The sequence below is a fragment of the Ranitomeya imitator genome, chromosome 3 (assembly GCF_032444005.1).
Source record: "Ranitomeya imitator isolate aRanImi1 chromosome 3, aRanImi1.pri, whole genome shotgun sequence".
Lineage (NCBI taxonomy): Eukaryota > Metazoa > Chordata > Amphibia > Anura > Dendrobatidae > Ranitomeya > Ranitomeya imitator.
Window position 1 is genome coordinate 823,935,840 of NC_091284.1, and position 17,371 is coordinate 823,953,210.

Consider the following 17,371-nt stretch of genomic DNA (forward strand, 5'->3'; position numbering starts at 1 on the left):
CCTGTGCAATATACTACGTGACTGGGCAATATACAACGTGACTGGGCAATATAGTACGTGACTGGCCCATATACTACGTGACTGGGCAATATAGTACGTGGCTGGGCAATATAGTACGTGGCTGGGCAATATAGTATGTGACTGGGCAATATACTACGTGGCTGGGCAATATACTACGTGGCTGGGCAATATTCTACGTGGCTGCGCAATATACTACATGGCCTGTGCAATATACTACGTGACTGGGCAATATACTACGTGACTGGGCAATATAGTACGTGGCTGGCCCATATACTACGTGACTGGGCAATATACTACGTGGCTGGGCAATATAGTACGTGGCTGGGCAATATAGTACGTGGCTGGGCAATATACTATGTGACTGGGCAATATACTACGAGGACATGCATATTCTAAAATACCCGATGCGTTAGAATCGGGCCACCATCTAGTACAGTATAATTGGCACCACATAGTCCGCCAAACAATATTATGGGCACCACATAGTCCTCCATTCAGTCTAATGGACCCCATATATTGCTCCATTCAGTGTAGTAATTCCCATATATTGCTCCATACAGTATAATGAGCCCAATATATTGCTCCATACAGAATAATAGACCCCTTATAATGCTCCATACAGAATAATGAACCCCATGTATTGTTCCATTCAGAATGGGCCCCATATAATGCTCTATACAGAATAATGGACCCATATAATAATCTATATAGAATGGGCTGCAATGCCCCATATAACACTCCATACAAAATGTGCCCTATATAATGCTCCATACAGAATGGGCCCCATATATTGCTCCATACAGAATGGGCGCCATATAATGCTCTATACAGAATGGGCCCCAATCCCCCACATAACACTCCATACAGAATGGGCCCCATATAACACTCCATAGAGAATGGGCCCCATATATTGCTCCATACAGAATGGGCCCCATATAGTGGTCCATATATAAACAATAAATAATCAACTACTCCCCTCTCCTTGTTCCCCACTACTCCGGTCTCCTCAGCATCTTCTGACTCTGCAGTGCTCAGCACAGAGGATGCTCTGTAGTGACATCATTGCACGCTCTACCCTGAGACGTCACAGAGTCAGAAGACGAGGAAGAGACCGGAGCTGTGGAGGAACAGGGAGAGGTGAGTATCTCAAACAGTTTAAAGCACAATAGGGCACGCCCGGTGGCAGCGTCCATGCTGACACTGGGTCCCCCCATATAACGGGCCCCATAGCATACTAGTGTCCCTGATGCTGAGTGGACCCCCACACTTGCTCAGGGCCCTGGCACTTGACCGGGTGCACTGGGTGGTGACGCCGGCCCTGGGCACCAGAGTACAAACAACGGCATGGAAGGGATTTATATGGGTTTCGGGGAAGGAACACCAAGTAACACTGGGCTGCAGCACATCGAAAGATGATCACAATTAAAGTTATTTATTTAAGAAAAAAAGGTCCTGATAACGGTATGTACATAGATCAAAAGCCAAGAAAACGATTTGTCTGGTGACCTTCTTATATTCAGAGCAGTAAATATAAGAAGGGAGAGTCCACTATGTCCACAAACGGCATTTCTTTACTGTAAGTGCCAAATGTGTCCATGAATCTGCGTCCACTGCAGAAGCACCCCCTGTACATGTATGGAACTGAACTTTTGTTCTAGACTTTTCTATGGTGAAAAATCATCATCAGCAAATCCTTAAAGATCCGGCAGATTTTTTGTGGATTTTCTGCTGCAGAGAATAAAAAAATCATTAAAACTCATCCACTTTGTTGCAACTATAAAAAATTCTGCCAAAAAATCCACAGCAGTTCCAATGCATGTGAACATATGCCCTTAGGCTATGTTAACTCTTTAAGAGTTTTCTCCGCAGGTAAAATCTACTCTCTTGCTGCATTTTTTGCTGAGGTTTTGCTGTGTTTTTGCTGCTTTTTATTGCTGCGTTTGTTGTCTCTTTTGCCTGCTGATGAAGTTTAGTGGCCCAAAAACAGGACAATTTAATTTCCTTAGGCTTTTGCACCAAAAACACAGCAAAAACTGATACCTGAGCTTTTTGCTGCATTTTTACATTGTTTCCTATGGGTGAAAAAATTCTGCAAATACACAGAAAAAAAAAAAACACTGAAAAAGAGACATTTTACAGTTTTAAGGAATGCAGCAGTTTTGGAAATCAGTCCGGAAAATAAAATCAATGTATGTGCATACGATTTCTGAAATTTGATAGACTTTGCTGGTACTGTGAAATGCGGCGTAAAATTTGCATGAAAAAGCTGCAAAAACTAAACTTGAGAACATAGCCTCAGGATGCGTTTACACAGAGTTTTTTTTTTACATCATCTGCTCTAAAATCTGCATCCAAAACTTCATATTAGACATCTAAGTTGTGTTCACATCATTGAATAGTTTTGCTTTGTTTTTGGAGCAGGAACTCTACATAATCCTCCTCGATAAGTTGGAGTTTCTGCTTCAAAAACTCAGCAAAAAGACTGTGTGAACATAGCCCTATAGTGCTGTTTTTTTCACCATGTTTTTCAGCTTGGAAAAAGACGCTTCATGTCAATTCTTGAATATTTTATGCTTGGAGAAATCTCTAAGCTTCACAAAAAAAAAAATAATAAAAAAAACACATCTGAAAATGCTCCCCAAAAACTTTATTTATGCGTGTTTTAGTTCAAAGCACACAATGTGTTTTAGTTTTGTTTTTTTCTATGTAAAATAAAGTGTGAAAAATTATGAAAATCCGCAAGGTAATTCTGCATTTGTGCTTTATTGCATTTATACTAAGGCCTCTTTCACACATCAGTATTTTGCTATCCGTCGCAATCTGTCGAATTTTGAAAAAAAAAACGATCCGGCGACTGACTCATTTATTTAGGATCCAAGTAGTCAGATTCGCTATTCGGATCTGTCGAAAAAACGACTGTGAAAAACTGATGCGACGGATCCGTCGAGCCAACGGATTGTGACTGACGGCAAAAGACGGATGTGTGAAAGGGGCTTTAGTCTTTCATGCAGTTTTTCTTTTGCTGGTCCTTCTTCATCCTGTGACATCATTATCAATTTCTTGTAGGAAGCTCCTGTGTTTCTCAGTGCAGAAATTTAAGCATCGAAAAAAAAACCCCAACATAATATCTACATGAGATTAGTATACTGTCACGGAATTCGAATGGTATTTTTTTTTTACATGCAATAAAAACCATGGGGAAAAATTTGCAAACAAAAATACATTGCGTGTATTGAAACCTTATAAAGTTAACGATGTAAAATTCTTTGGATCGTTAATTACGATGTCCAGTTTTTGGAACTACGTCAAAGCATTGGACGAAGGGATTATCAGATGGATTTAATCTGTTGCCTCATCCCAACGATATGTGAAAATCTTAAAAGTTCTCGAAAAGTTTAACGTCAATAAGAAGGAAATTTCACTCACCGATTTTAGCCAAGCTTGCCACCAGGATCCACAAGGCGATGATGTATGGTTCTTGAACATGGTGCCACTTGAAGGTGACAATCTGCAGACCGTCCGGTGTCTCTGAACCGTGCCCACCGCCCTCACTTTTGGGGTCTTTGTCTTGAACGGTTGCGCTGATCAATGGATACGAAAAAATGAATGCCAACAATATGGAAATGTTTCCCATGGCTGTGATATGGACTGTGAAGATCTAACGCCTGATCCACTTATGGCGAGCAGTCGTTGACCTTCTTAGGACTGTGCGGACCGTCCTTCAGCCTCATTCACTCATACAGGCGCCCTTATCAGTCCTGCTCGTCTCAGGTATTGATTCTCAAGTGCCTAGTGCTAAGATCCATTACATAAGGAATAAGGTGTACGGGTGTGGACTGGCACAGGAACCCTCCTTTTATGATACACAGGACCAAGGACGGTTCCTCCTCTCCCCTCCCAGTGTTACAAAAAGCTGGAAACTGTTCTCACCTACAGTACCTTGTGAAATAAAACACCTAGCAGGTTTACATAAGAGTAGAATAGGAAAAGTACCGTCCTACTGTGCATCCTGCATATACCAAAGCTTTTTCCAATGATTTAGGGCACGTGCTCAAAGTTTACAGAAGTTGCTCAGACCCCATAAGTGTACGCCTTGTTCAGAGTGAAGAAAGAAAATAGTTTGTGTTTTTTTTTTAATTATTACTAAAGATATAGAAAAGAAAACTCCAAGTTAAAAAAATCATTGTTTTTTCCTTTACAAAATGTTTTTTTTTTTTATATGGAAAAAGGGTTGTTATGGGTGCATCCATACCAGATATAATCAATTTATTTTCTTTTTCCATAAAAAAAAAAAAGTATTTTGTGAAGGAAAAAAAAACAATGATTTTTTTAACTTGGAGTTTTCAAGAAAAATGAAAGTACTTTTTGACTATTTTAGTGTTAGGAGGGAACGTGACCATGTGATGGCTTGTGTGCTTACAGAATGCCCTGCACTACTTATACAGGATAGTCTATTATGGCTGCCGGTACAAGGGCTCGCACACATCTACGGAAACAAAATCGCTCCAATGTTGATCCAGAAAAGAAGGAAGAGTGAAATCCGCATGGTGTTCCATATGTCAGACATCTTTTACATTCTATAAAGCTCTATGCGACTTAAAGCTAGCTTACAAAACTAATTATGCAATCCAATATACAGATATAGTTAGACAGATCATTGATAGATAATAGATAGATAGATAAATAGATAGATAGATCATCGATCGATAGGTAAGTAAGTAATAGATAGATAAATACATAGATCATAGATACATAGATAATAGATATAATAGATAGATAATAGATAGATAATAGATAGGTAGATATTAGATAATAGATAGATAATAATAGATATATAGATGATAGATAATAGATAATAGATAAATAGATAATAGATAGATAGATAGATAGATAGATAGACAGATAGATAATAGATAGATAGATAGATAGATAATCGATCGATAGGTAAGTAATAGATAGATAAATACATAGATCATAGATAAATAGATAATAGATATAATAGATAGATAATTAGATAGGTAGATATTAGATAATAGATAGATTGATAATAGATAGGTAGATAATAGATAATTGATATATAGATAATAATTAGATAATAGATAGATAGACAGATAATAGATAGATAATGGATAGATAGATCATAGATAAATAGATAATAGATAGATAATAGATATATAGATAGATAATAGATAGATTGATAATAGATAGATAATAGATAATAATACATATATAGATAATAGATAAATAGATGATAGATAGATAATAGATAGATAATAGATAATAGATAGATCGATAATAGATAATAGATAGATAGATAGAAAATAGATAGATAATAGATAGAGAGAGATAGATAGATAGATGATAGATAGGTAGATATATAATAGATAATAGAAAGATCGATAACAGATAACAGATAGATAATAGATAGATAGATAATAGATGATAGATAGATAGATAGATAGATAATAGATAGATGATTGATAGATAGATAATAGATAATTTTCAGAATAGATAGATATAATCGATATAATATATAGTGAATATACTCGTTACTCAAGATTTCTCGAGCACACTCGGGGGTCCTCCGAGTAATTTTTGTGCTCAGAGATTTAGTTTTTATTGCCGCAGCTGAATGATTTACATCTGTTAGCCAGCATAAGTACATGTGGGGGTTGCCTGGTTCCTAGGGAATCCCCACATGTACTTATGCTGGCTAATAGCTGTAAATCATTCAGCTGCGGCAATAAAAACTAAATCTCTGAGCACTAAAAGATACTGGGAGGACCCCCGATCGTGCTCGAGAAATCTCGAGTAACGAGTATATTCACTCATCACTAATAATATATGATATAATAGATAGATAATATATAATAGATAATATATGATATAATAGATACCTATAATAGATTCTCTATTATCTATCTATCTACTATCTATCTATCTATCTACCTCTCTGACCTTCCCGGTGCCTGCGCACTGCAGTACTTTGCTCTGCCCTCAACAGGGCAAATCAGTACGCCAGCGCAGGAGCCACGACAGAAGCAATGAAGAGGACGTCATCCCATGAAGATAGGAGGCGCCAGACTCGGACCTGCGACGTCCATCGGATCAGACCGCCCGCCCAGGTGAGTATAATCTAACCTCTTTTTCTCATCTTTTAGGTAACATCGGAGGCTTATCTACAGCATTACAGAATGCATTACAGAATGCTGTAGATAAGCCCCTGATGGCGGTGGCCGCAGCTTATAGGCCAAAAATGGGGTGACAGGTTCCCTTTAAATGTCCAGGTTTCTCTAATCTCTGCCTTTAGAGTGTGGCTGTCATTAGATTGGGTGTTTTTTTGAGTAAATGCCAAAAAATAAACACAAAGGTAACACTCACAAAAAATGTACCCTACAGAACTCCTAAACACAGCTCCCACAATAAATAATACATAGAAACCCAACAAATCTCCCCTAAAAAAAAATGGAACCCACAAGATCCCACCTGGACCATACTCAACAGACCTCCATAGACAGAAGACCAACAGAAGCCTCCAAAGAACACACACTTTCGACCCTATAAAGCCCCTTAAACATGCATGAACAGACCACCCCACTGAGTCCCACCTCTCCAAGCCATCATCCCCAAAAACAGCAAAAATACAATTCTCAAATTCCACCTAAAACCCACTCAAAGGGCCCCCTAAGACACACAAAAAATCAATCATACACGTCTCCTGTTTTACCTTTCCTCTTGAGAGGAGTGGCGCGAGATGAGCAGCTCTGAAAGACAAAAACATGACATGTGATACTCTGTCGGGAGTCGCTTATGCTATATGCGTCTATATGTGGCCATCCAGTGATGGTGATGGGAATTGCTTTGCAGGCTCTGAGTGTGTGAAAAATTTGAACCCTTAAGTAAATCTGCAGAAAAATAAATGTGGATACATGGGTGGGTGGTTTTCTTCAGGACCACCCATCCAATACTCTTCTCCTCTACTTTCTGACCACGGTCCACTCCGCCATGTGGATCTATCATTCACTGTTATAATAAACGTGTCCCTGGATCGGATCTTCACCAGGACAATACATCATAATAGCACAATGAGTTTATTAAAGGGGCGGGTCACATGAAAGCATTCAATAGGTGGGTGAGGCCGTGGCTGGTTATCAGTGAGTAAACGAGAGGAACATTAAAATGACATTATACTCACAAGGTTACTAATGTACCTAAAACACATCAATAAACACATAAAGCTCTCATCCATCTCTCCATAAATCTTAAAGGTCACAGGTATATGTCGATTAAACATCCGCAACAAACCTTCACATCCACGGAAACCACGGATGTGCAACGAGGACACACTGGGCCTCATTTACCAAAAGTGCACCATTACAATATCACTATATGGGGCAGTAATACTATATGGAGGCACACAAGGTGCACTGTTACTATGTGGATTCACAGAGGGGCACTAATACTATATGGAGGCACACAGGGGGCACTGTTACTATGTGGATTCACAGAGGGGCACTAATACTATATGGAGGCACACAGGGGGCACTGTTACTGTGTGGATGCACAGAAGGGCTCTAATACTATATGGAGGCACACAGGGGGCACTATTACTATGTGGATGCACAGAGGGGCGCTAATACTATATGGAGGCACACAGGGGGCACTGTTACTATGTGGATTCACAGAGGGGCACTAATACTATATGGAGGCACACAGGGGGCACTGTTACTATGTGGATTCACAGAGGGGCACTAATACTATATGGAGGCACACAGGGGGCACTGTTACTATGTGGATGCACAGAGGGGCTCTAATACTATATGGAGGCACACAGGGGGCACTGTTACTATGTGGATGCACAGAGAAGCACTAATACTATATGGAGGCACACAGGGGGCACTGTTACTATGTGGATTCACGGAGGGGCGCTAATACTATATGGAGGCACACAAGGGGCACTGTTACTATGTGGATGCACAGAGAAGCACTAATACTATATGGAGGTACACAGGGGGCACTGTTACTATGTGGATGCACAGAGAAGCACTAATACTATATGGAGGCACACAGGGGGCACTGTTACTATGTGGATTCACGGAGGGGCACTAATACTATATGGAGGCACACAAGGGGCACTGTTACTATGTGGATGCACAGAGAAGCACTAATACTATATGGAGGCACACAGGGGGCACTGTTACTATGTGGATGCACAGAGGGGCGCTAATACTATATGGAGGCACACAGGGGGCACTGTTACTATGTGGATGCACAGAGGGGCACTAATACCTAATACTATATGGAGGCACACAGGGGGCACTGTTACTATGTGGATGCACAGAGGGGCACTAATACTATATGGAGGCGCACAGGGGGCACTGTTACTATGTGGATTCACGGAGGGGCACTAATACTATATGGAGGCACACAAGGGGCACTGTTACTATGTGGATGCACAGAGTGGCACTAATACCTAATACTATATGGAGGCACACAAGGTGCACTGTTACTATGTGGATGCACAGAGGGGCACTAATACCTAATACTATATGGAGGCACACAGGGGGCACTGTTACTATGTGGATGCACAGAGGGGCACTAATACTATATGGAGGCACACAGGGGGCACTGTTACTATGTGGATGCACAGAGGGGCACTAATACTATATGGAGGCGCACAGGGGGCACTGTTACTATGTGGATTCACGGAGGGGCACTAATACTATATGGAGGCACACAAGGGGCACTGTTACTATGTGGATGCACAGAGTGGCACTAATACCTAATACTATATGGAGGCACACAAGGTGCACTGTTACTATGTGGATGCACAGAGGGGCACTAATACCTAATACTATATGGAGGCACACAGGGGGCACTGTTACTATGTGGATGCACAGAGTGGCACTAATACCTAATACTATATGGAGGCACACAAGGTGCACTGTTACTATGTGGATGCACAGAGGGGCACTAATACCTAATACTATATGGAGGCACACAGGGGGCACTGTTACTATGTGGATTCACAGAGGGGCACTAATACTATATGGAGGCACAAAAGGTGCACTGTTACTATGTGGATTCACAGAGGGGCACTAATACTATATGGAGGCACACAGGGGGCACTGTTACTGTGTGGATGCACAGAGGGGCTCTAATACTATATGGAGGCACACAGGGGGCACTATTACTATGTGGATGCACAGAGGGGCGCTAATACTATATGGAGGCACACAGGGGGCACTGTTACTATGTGGATTCACAGAGGGGCACTAATACTATATGGAGGCACACAGGGGGCACTGTTACTATGTGGATTCACAGAGGGGCACTAATACTATATGGAGGCACACAGGGGGCACTGTTACTATGTGGATGCACAGAGGGGCTCTAATACTATATGGAGGCACACAGGGGGCACTGTTACTATGTGGATGCACAGAGAAGCACTAATACTATATGGAGGCACACAGGGGGCACTGTTACTATGTGGATTCACGGAGGGGCACTAATACTATATGGAGGCACACAAGGGGCACTGTTACTATGTGGATGCACAGAGAAGCACTAATACTATATGGAGGCACACAGGGGGCACTGTTACTATGTGGATGCACAGAGGGGCGCTAATACTATATGGAGGCACACAGGGGGCACTGTTACTATGTGGATGCACAGAGGGGCACTAATACCTAATACTATATGGAGGCACACAGGGGGCACTGTTACTATGTGGATGCACAGAGGGGCACTAATACTATATGGAGGCGCACAGGGGGCACTGTTACTATGTGGATTCACGGAGGGGCACTAATACTATATGGAGGCACACAAGGGGCACTGTTACTATGTGGATGCACAGAGTGGCACTAATACCTAATACTATATGGAGGCACACAAGGTGCACTGTTACTATGTGGATGCACAGAGGGGCACTAATACCTAATACTATATGGAGGCACACAGGGGGCACTGTTACTATGTGGATGCACAGAGTGGCACTAATACCTAATACTATATGGAGGCACACAGGGTGCACTGTTACTATGTGGATGCACAGAGGGGCACTAATACCTAATACTATATGGAGGCACACAGGGGGCACTGTTACTATGTGGATACACAGAGGGGCACTAATACTATATGGAGGCGCACAGGGGGCACTGTTACTATGTGAATTCACAGAGGGGCACTAATACTATATGGAGGCACACAGGGGGCACTGTTACTATGTGGATTCACGGAGGGGCACTAATACTATATGGAGGCACACAAGGGGCACTGTTACTATGTGGATGCACAGAGGGGCGCTAATACTATATGGAGGCACATAGGGGGCACTGTTACTATGTGGATGCACAGAGAAGCACTAATACTATATGGAGGCACACAGGGGGCACTGTTACTATGTGGATTCACGGAGGGGCACTAATACTATATGGAGGCACACAAGGGGCACTGTTACTATGTGGATGCACAGAGAAGCACTAATACTATATGGAGGCACACAGGGGGCACTGTTACTATGTGGATGCACAGAGGGGCTCTAATACTATATGGAGGCACACAGGGGGCACTGTTACTATGTGGATGCACAGAGGGGCACTAATACCTAATACTATATGGAGGCACACAGGGGGCACTGTTACTATGTGGATGCACAGAGAAGCACTAATACTATATGGAGGCACACAGGGGGCACTGTTACTATGTGGATTCACGGAGGGGCACTAATACTATATGGAGGCACACAAGGGGCACTGTTACTATGTGGATGCACAGAGAAGCACTAATACTATATGGAGGCACACAGGGGGCACTGTTACTATGTGGATGCACAGAGGGGCGCTAATACTATATGGAGGCACACAGGGGGCACTGTTACTATGTGGATTCACAGAGGGGCACTAATACTATATGGAGGCACACAGGGGGCACTATTGCTATGTGGATGCACAGAGAGGCATTAATACTATATGGAGGCACACAGGGGGCACTGTTACTATGTGGATACACAGAGGGGATCTAATAATATATGGAGGCACACAGGGGGCACTGTTACTATGTGGATGCACAGAGGGGCACTAATACTATATGGAGGCACACAGGGGGCACTGTTACTATGTGGATGCACAGAGGGGCACTAACTGTTACTATGTGGATTCACAGAGGGGCTCTAATACTATATGGAGGCACACAGGGGGCACTGTTACTATGTGGATGCACAGAGGGGCACTAATACTATATGGAGGCACACAGGGGGCACTGTTACTATGTGGATGCACAGAGGGGCTCTAATACTATATGGAGGCACACAGGGAGCACTGTTACTATGTGGATTCACAGAGGGGCACTGCATAGAGGGGCACTAATACTATATGGAGGCACACAGGGGGCACTGTTACTATGTGGATGCACAGAGGGGCACTAATACTATATGGAGGCAAACAGGGGGCACTGTTACTATGTGGATGCACAGAGGGGCGCTAATACTATATGGAGGCACACAGGGGGCACTGTTACTATGTGGATGCACAGAGAAGCACTAATACTATATGGAGGCACAGAGGGGGCACTGTTACTATGTGGATTCACGGAGGGGCACTAATACTATATTGAGGCACACAAGGGGCACTGTTACTATGTGGATGCACAGAGGGGCGCTAATACTATATGGAGGCACACAGGGGGCACTGTTACTATGTGGATGCACAGAGAAGCACTAATACTATATGGAGGCACACAGGGGGCACTGTTACTATGTGGATTCACAGAGGGGCACTAATACTATATGGAGGCACACAGGGGGCACTATTGCTATGTGGATGCACAGAGAGGCATTAATACTATATGGAGGCACACAGGGGGCACTGTTACTATGTGGATACACAGAGGGGATCTAATAATATATGGAGGCACACAGGGGGCACTGTTACTATGTGGATGCACAGAGGGGCACTAATACTATATGGAGGCACACAGGGGGCACTGTTACTATGTGGATGCACAGAGGGGCACTAACTGTTACTATGTGGATTCACAGAGGTGCTCTAATACTATATGGAGGCACACAGGGGGCACTGTTACTATGTGGATGCACAGAGGGGCACTAATACTATATGGAGGCACACAGCGGGCACTGTTACTATGTGGATGCACAGAGGGGCTCTAATACTATATGGAGGCACACAGGGAGCACTGTTACTATGTGGATTCACAGAGGGGCACTGCATAGAGGGGCACTAATACTATATGGAGGCACACAGGGGGCACTGTTACTATGTGGATGCACAGAGGGGCACTAATACTATATGGAGGCAAACAAGGGGCACTGTTACTATGTGGATGCACAGAGGGGCGCTAATACTATATGGAGGCACACAGGGGGCACTGTTACTATGTGGATGCACAGAGAAGCACTAATACTATATGGAGGCACACAGGGGGCACTGTTACTATGTGGATTCACGGAGGGGCACTAATACTATATTGAGGCACACAAGGGGCACTGTTACTATGTGGATGCACAGAGAAGCACTAATACTATATGGAGGCACACAGGGGGCACTGTTACTATGTGGATGCACAGAGGGGCGCTAACACTATATGGAGGCACACAAGGGGCACTGTTACTATGTGGATGCACAGAGGGCACTAATACCTAATACTATATGGAGGCACACAGGGGGCACTGTTACTATGTGGATTCACGGAGGGGCACTAATACTATATGGAGGCACACAAGGGGCACTGTTACTATGTGGATGCACAGAGAAGCACTAATACTATATGGAGGCACACAGGGGGCACGGTTACTATGTGGATGCACAGAGGGGCGCTAATACTATATGGAGGCACACAGGGGGCACTGTTACTATGTGGATTCACAGAGGGGCACTAATACTATATGGAGGCACACAGGCACTATTACTATGTGGATGCACAGAGGGGCACTAATACTATATGGAGGCACACAGGGGGCACTGTTACTATGTGGATGCACAGAGAAGCACTAATACTATATGGAGGCACACAGGGGGCACTGTTACTATGTGGATTCACGGAGGGGCACTAATACTATATTGAGGCACACAAGGGGCACTGTTACTATGTGGATGCACAGAGAAGCACTAATACTATATGGAGGCACACAGGGGGCACTGTTACTATGTGGATGCACAGAGGGGCGCTAACACTATATGGAGGCACACAAGGGGCACTGTTACTATGTGGATGCACAGAGGGCACTAATACCTAATACTATATGGAGGCACACAGGGGGCACTGTTACTATGTGGATTCACGGAGGGGCACTAATACTATATGGAGGCACACAAGGGGCACTGTTACTATGTGGATGCACAGAGAAGCACTAATACTATATGGAGGCACACAGGGGGCACGGTTACTATGTGGATGCACAGAGGGGCGCTAATACTATATGGAGGCACACAGGGGGCACTGTTACTATGTGGATTCACAGAGGGGCACTAATACTATATGGAGGCACACAGGCACTATTACTATGTGGATGCACAGAGGGGCACTAATACTATATGGAGGCACACAGGGGGCACTGTTACTATGTGGATGCACAGAGAAGCACTAATACTATGTGGAGGCACACAGGAGGCACTGTTACTATGTGGATTCACAGAGGGGCATTAATACTATATGGAGGCACACAGGGGGCACTGTTACTATGTGGATGCACAGAGGGGATCTAATAATATATGGAGGCACACAGGGGGCACTGTTACTATGTGGATGCACAGAGGGGCACTAATACTATATGGAGGCACACAGAGGGCACTGTTACTATGTGGATGCACAGAGGGGCACTAATACTATATGGAGGCACACAGGGCGCACTGTTACTATGTGGATGCACAGAGGGGCACTAATACTATATGGAAGCACACAGGGGGCACTGTTACTATGTGGATTCACAGAGGGGCACTAATACTATATGGAGGCACACAGGGGGCACTGTTACTATGTGGATTCACAGAGGGGCACTAATACTATATGGAGGCACACAGGGGGCACTGTTACTATGTGGATGCACAGAGGGGCACTAACTGTTACTATGTGGATTCACAGAGGGGCACTAATACTATATGGAGGCACACAGGGGGCACTGTTACTATGTGGATGCACAGAGGGGCACTAATACTATATGGAGGCACACAGGGGGCACTGTTACTATGTGGATGCACAGAGGGGCTCTAATACTATATGGAGGCACACAGGGAGCACTGTTACTATGTGGATTCACAGAGGGGCACTGCATAGAGGGGCACTAATACTATATGGAGGCACACAGGGGGCACTGTTACTATGTGGATGCACAGAGGGGCTCTAATACTATATGGAGGCACACAGGGGGCACTATTGCTATGTGGATGCACAGAGGGGCGCTAATACTATATGGAGGCACCGAGGTGCACTATTACTATATGGGGGCACTGTTATTATGTGGTGGCACAGAGAAGACACTATTACTATAATAATACACTGCTCTTAAAATAAAGGGAACACTAAAATCCCACATCCTAGATATCACTGAATTAAATATTCCAGTTGTAAATCTTTATTCATTACATAGTGGAATATGTTGAGAACAATAAAACCTAAAAATGATCAACGTAAATCACATCTAATATCCCACGGAGGTCTGGAGTTGGAATGATGCTCAAAATAAAAGTGTAAAATGAAGTTACATGCGTGCTATTTTGCACACGAGGGATTTAGGATGGCTTCCTGTCACAGTATGTGGATAATTGCTTTATCTTTCTCAGACACTGGGCTTACACCTGTGTGGACGCCCACATTCCAGGGTCCATGGTATGTGCATTCAGCCAACTATATTGACTTAATTGATTGTTATTTTATTATTTACAGCTGGATTGTTATGACCTTATGATAACTTTTTGGTGTTTACATTATTCATGCATATTGCACTTCCATTATGAGCACCTATGTTGCTATGGTATCATGTCCTAGGGTCACATAGATGTATTATAGTACATGGATGGGGGTGTTATCATTGTTGTTTTTAACCCCTTTACCCCCAAGGGTGGTTTGCACGTTAATGACCGGGCCAATTTTTACAATTCTGACCACTGTCCCTTTATGAGGTTATAACTCTGGAACGCTTCAATGGATCCTGGTGATTCTGACAATGTTTTCTCGTGACATATTGTACTTCATGACAATGGTAAAAATTATTTGATAGTACCTGCGTTTATTTGTGAAAAAAACGGAAATTTGGCGAAAATTATGAAAATTTCGCAATTTTCCAACTTTGAATTTTTATGCAATTAAATCACAGAGATATGTCACACAAAATACTTAATAAGTAACATTTCCCACATGTCTACTTTACATCAGCACAATTTTGGAACCAAAATTTTTTTTTGTTAGGGAGTTATAAGGGTTAAAAGTTGACCAGCAATTTCTCATTTCTACAACACCATTTTATTTTAGGGACCACATCTCATTTGAAGTCATTTTGAGGGGTCTATATGATAGAAAATACCCAAGTGTGACACCATTCTAAAAACTACACCCCTCAAGGTGCTCAAAACCATATTCAAGAAGTTTATTAACCCTTCTGGTGCTTCACAGGAATTTTTTGAATGTTTAAATAAAAATGAACATTTAACTTTTTTTCACAAAAAATGTAATTCAGCTCCAATTTGTTTTATTTTACCAAGGGTAACAGGAGAAAATGGACCCCAAACATTGTTGTACAATTTGTCCTGAGTATGCCAATACCCCACATGTGGGGGTAAACCACTGTTTGGGCGCATGGCAGAGCTCGGAAGCGAAGGAGTGCCATTTGACTTTTCAATGCAAAATTGACTGGAATTGAGATGGGACGCCATGTTTCGTTTGGAGAGCCCCTGATGTGGCTAAACATTGAAACCCCCCACAAGTGACACCATTTTGGAAAGTAGACCCCCTAAGGAACTTATCTAGAGGTGTGGTGAGCACTTTGACCCAACAAGTGCTTCACAGAAGTTTATAATGTAGAACCGTAAAAATAAAAAATCATATTTTTTCACAAAAATTATCTTTTCGCCCCCAATTTTTTATTTTACCAAGGGTAAGAGAAGAAATTGGACCTCAAAAGTTGTTGTGCAATTTGTCCTGAGTACGCTGATAGCCCATATGTGGGGGTAAACCACTGTTTGGGCGGATGGGAGAGCTCGGAAGGGAAGGAGCGCCGTTTGACTTTTCAATGCAAAATTGACAGGAATTGAGATGGGACGTCATGTTGCGTTTGAAGAGCCACTGATGTGCCTAAACATTGAAACCCCCCACAAGTGACACCATTTTGGAAAGTAGACCCCCTAAGGAACTTATCTAGAGGTGTGGTGAGCACTTTGACCCACCAAGTGCTTCACAGAAGTTTATAATGTAGAACCGTAAAAATAAAAAATCATATTTTTTCACAAAAATGATCTTTTTGCCCCCAATTTTTTATTTTCCCAAGGGTAAGAGAAGAAATTGGACCCCAAAAGTTGTTGTACAATTTGTCCTGAGTACGCGGATACCCCATATGTGGGGGTAAACCACTGTTTGGGTGGATGGGAGAGCTCGGAAGGGAAGGAGCGCCGTTTGACTTTTCAAAGCAAAATTGACAGGAATTGAGATGGGACGCCATGTTGCGTTTGAAGAGCCACTGACGTGCCTAAACATTGAAACCCCCCACAAATGACACCATTTTGGAAAGTAGACCCCCTAAGGAACTTATCTAGAGGTGTGGTGAGCACTTTGACCCACCAAGTGCTTCACAGAAGTTTATAATGCAGAGCCGTAAAAATAAAACAAAATTTTTTTCCCACAAAAATTATTTTTTTAGCCCCCAGTTTTGTATTTTCCTGAGGGTAACAGGAGAAATTGGACCCCAAAATTTGTTGCCCAATTTGTCCTGAGTGCGATGATACACCATATGTGGGGGGAACCACTGTTTGGGCACATGGGAGGGCTCAGAAGGGAAGGAGTGCCATTTGAATGCAGACTTAGATGGAATGGTCTGCAGGCGTCACATTACGTTTGCAGAGCCCCTAATGTACCTAAACAGTAGAAACCCCCCACAAGTGACACCATTTTGGAAAGTAGACCCCCTTAGGAACTTATCTAGATGTGTGCTGAGCGCTTTGACCCACCAAGGGCTTCACAGAAGTTTATAATGGAGAGCCGTAAAAATAAAACAAAAATTTTTTCCCACAAAAATTATTTTTTAGCCCCCAGTTTTGTATTTTCCCGAGGGTAAAAGGAGAAATTCGACCCCACAATTTGTTGTCCAATTTGTCCTGAGTGCGCTGATACCCCATAT

The 17,371-nt window shown here is 43.0% G+C and overlaps 1 protein-coding gene across 2 annotated transcripts in view; it reads right to left on the bottom strand.

Moving 5' to 3' along the window:
* SLC9A3 (solute carrier family 9 member A3) overlaps nt 1–3,850 on the bottom strand; it is a 141,462-nt gene extending 137,612 nt beyond the window's left edge. For both annotated transcript variants that reach the window (XM_069759399.1, XM_069759400.1), the window contains exon 1: nt 3,448–3,850. In XM_069759399.1, coding sequence (XP_069615500.1) covers nt 3,448–3,655 — 208 coding nt within the window. In that variant the 5' untranslated portion in view covers nt 3,656–3,850. The remainder of the gene's footprint in view (nt 1–3,447) is intronic.
* Between the last annotated feature and the right edge of the window lie 13,521 nt (nt 3,851–17,371).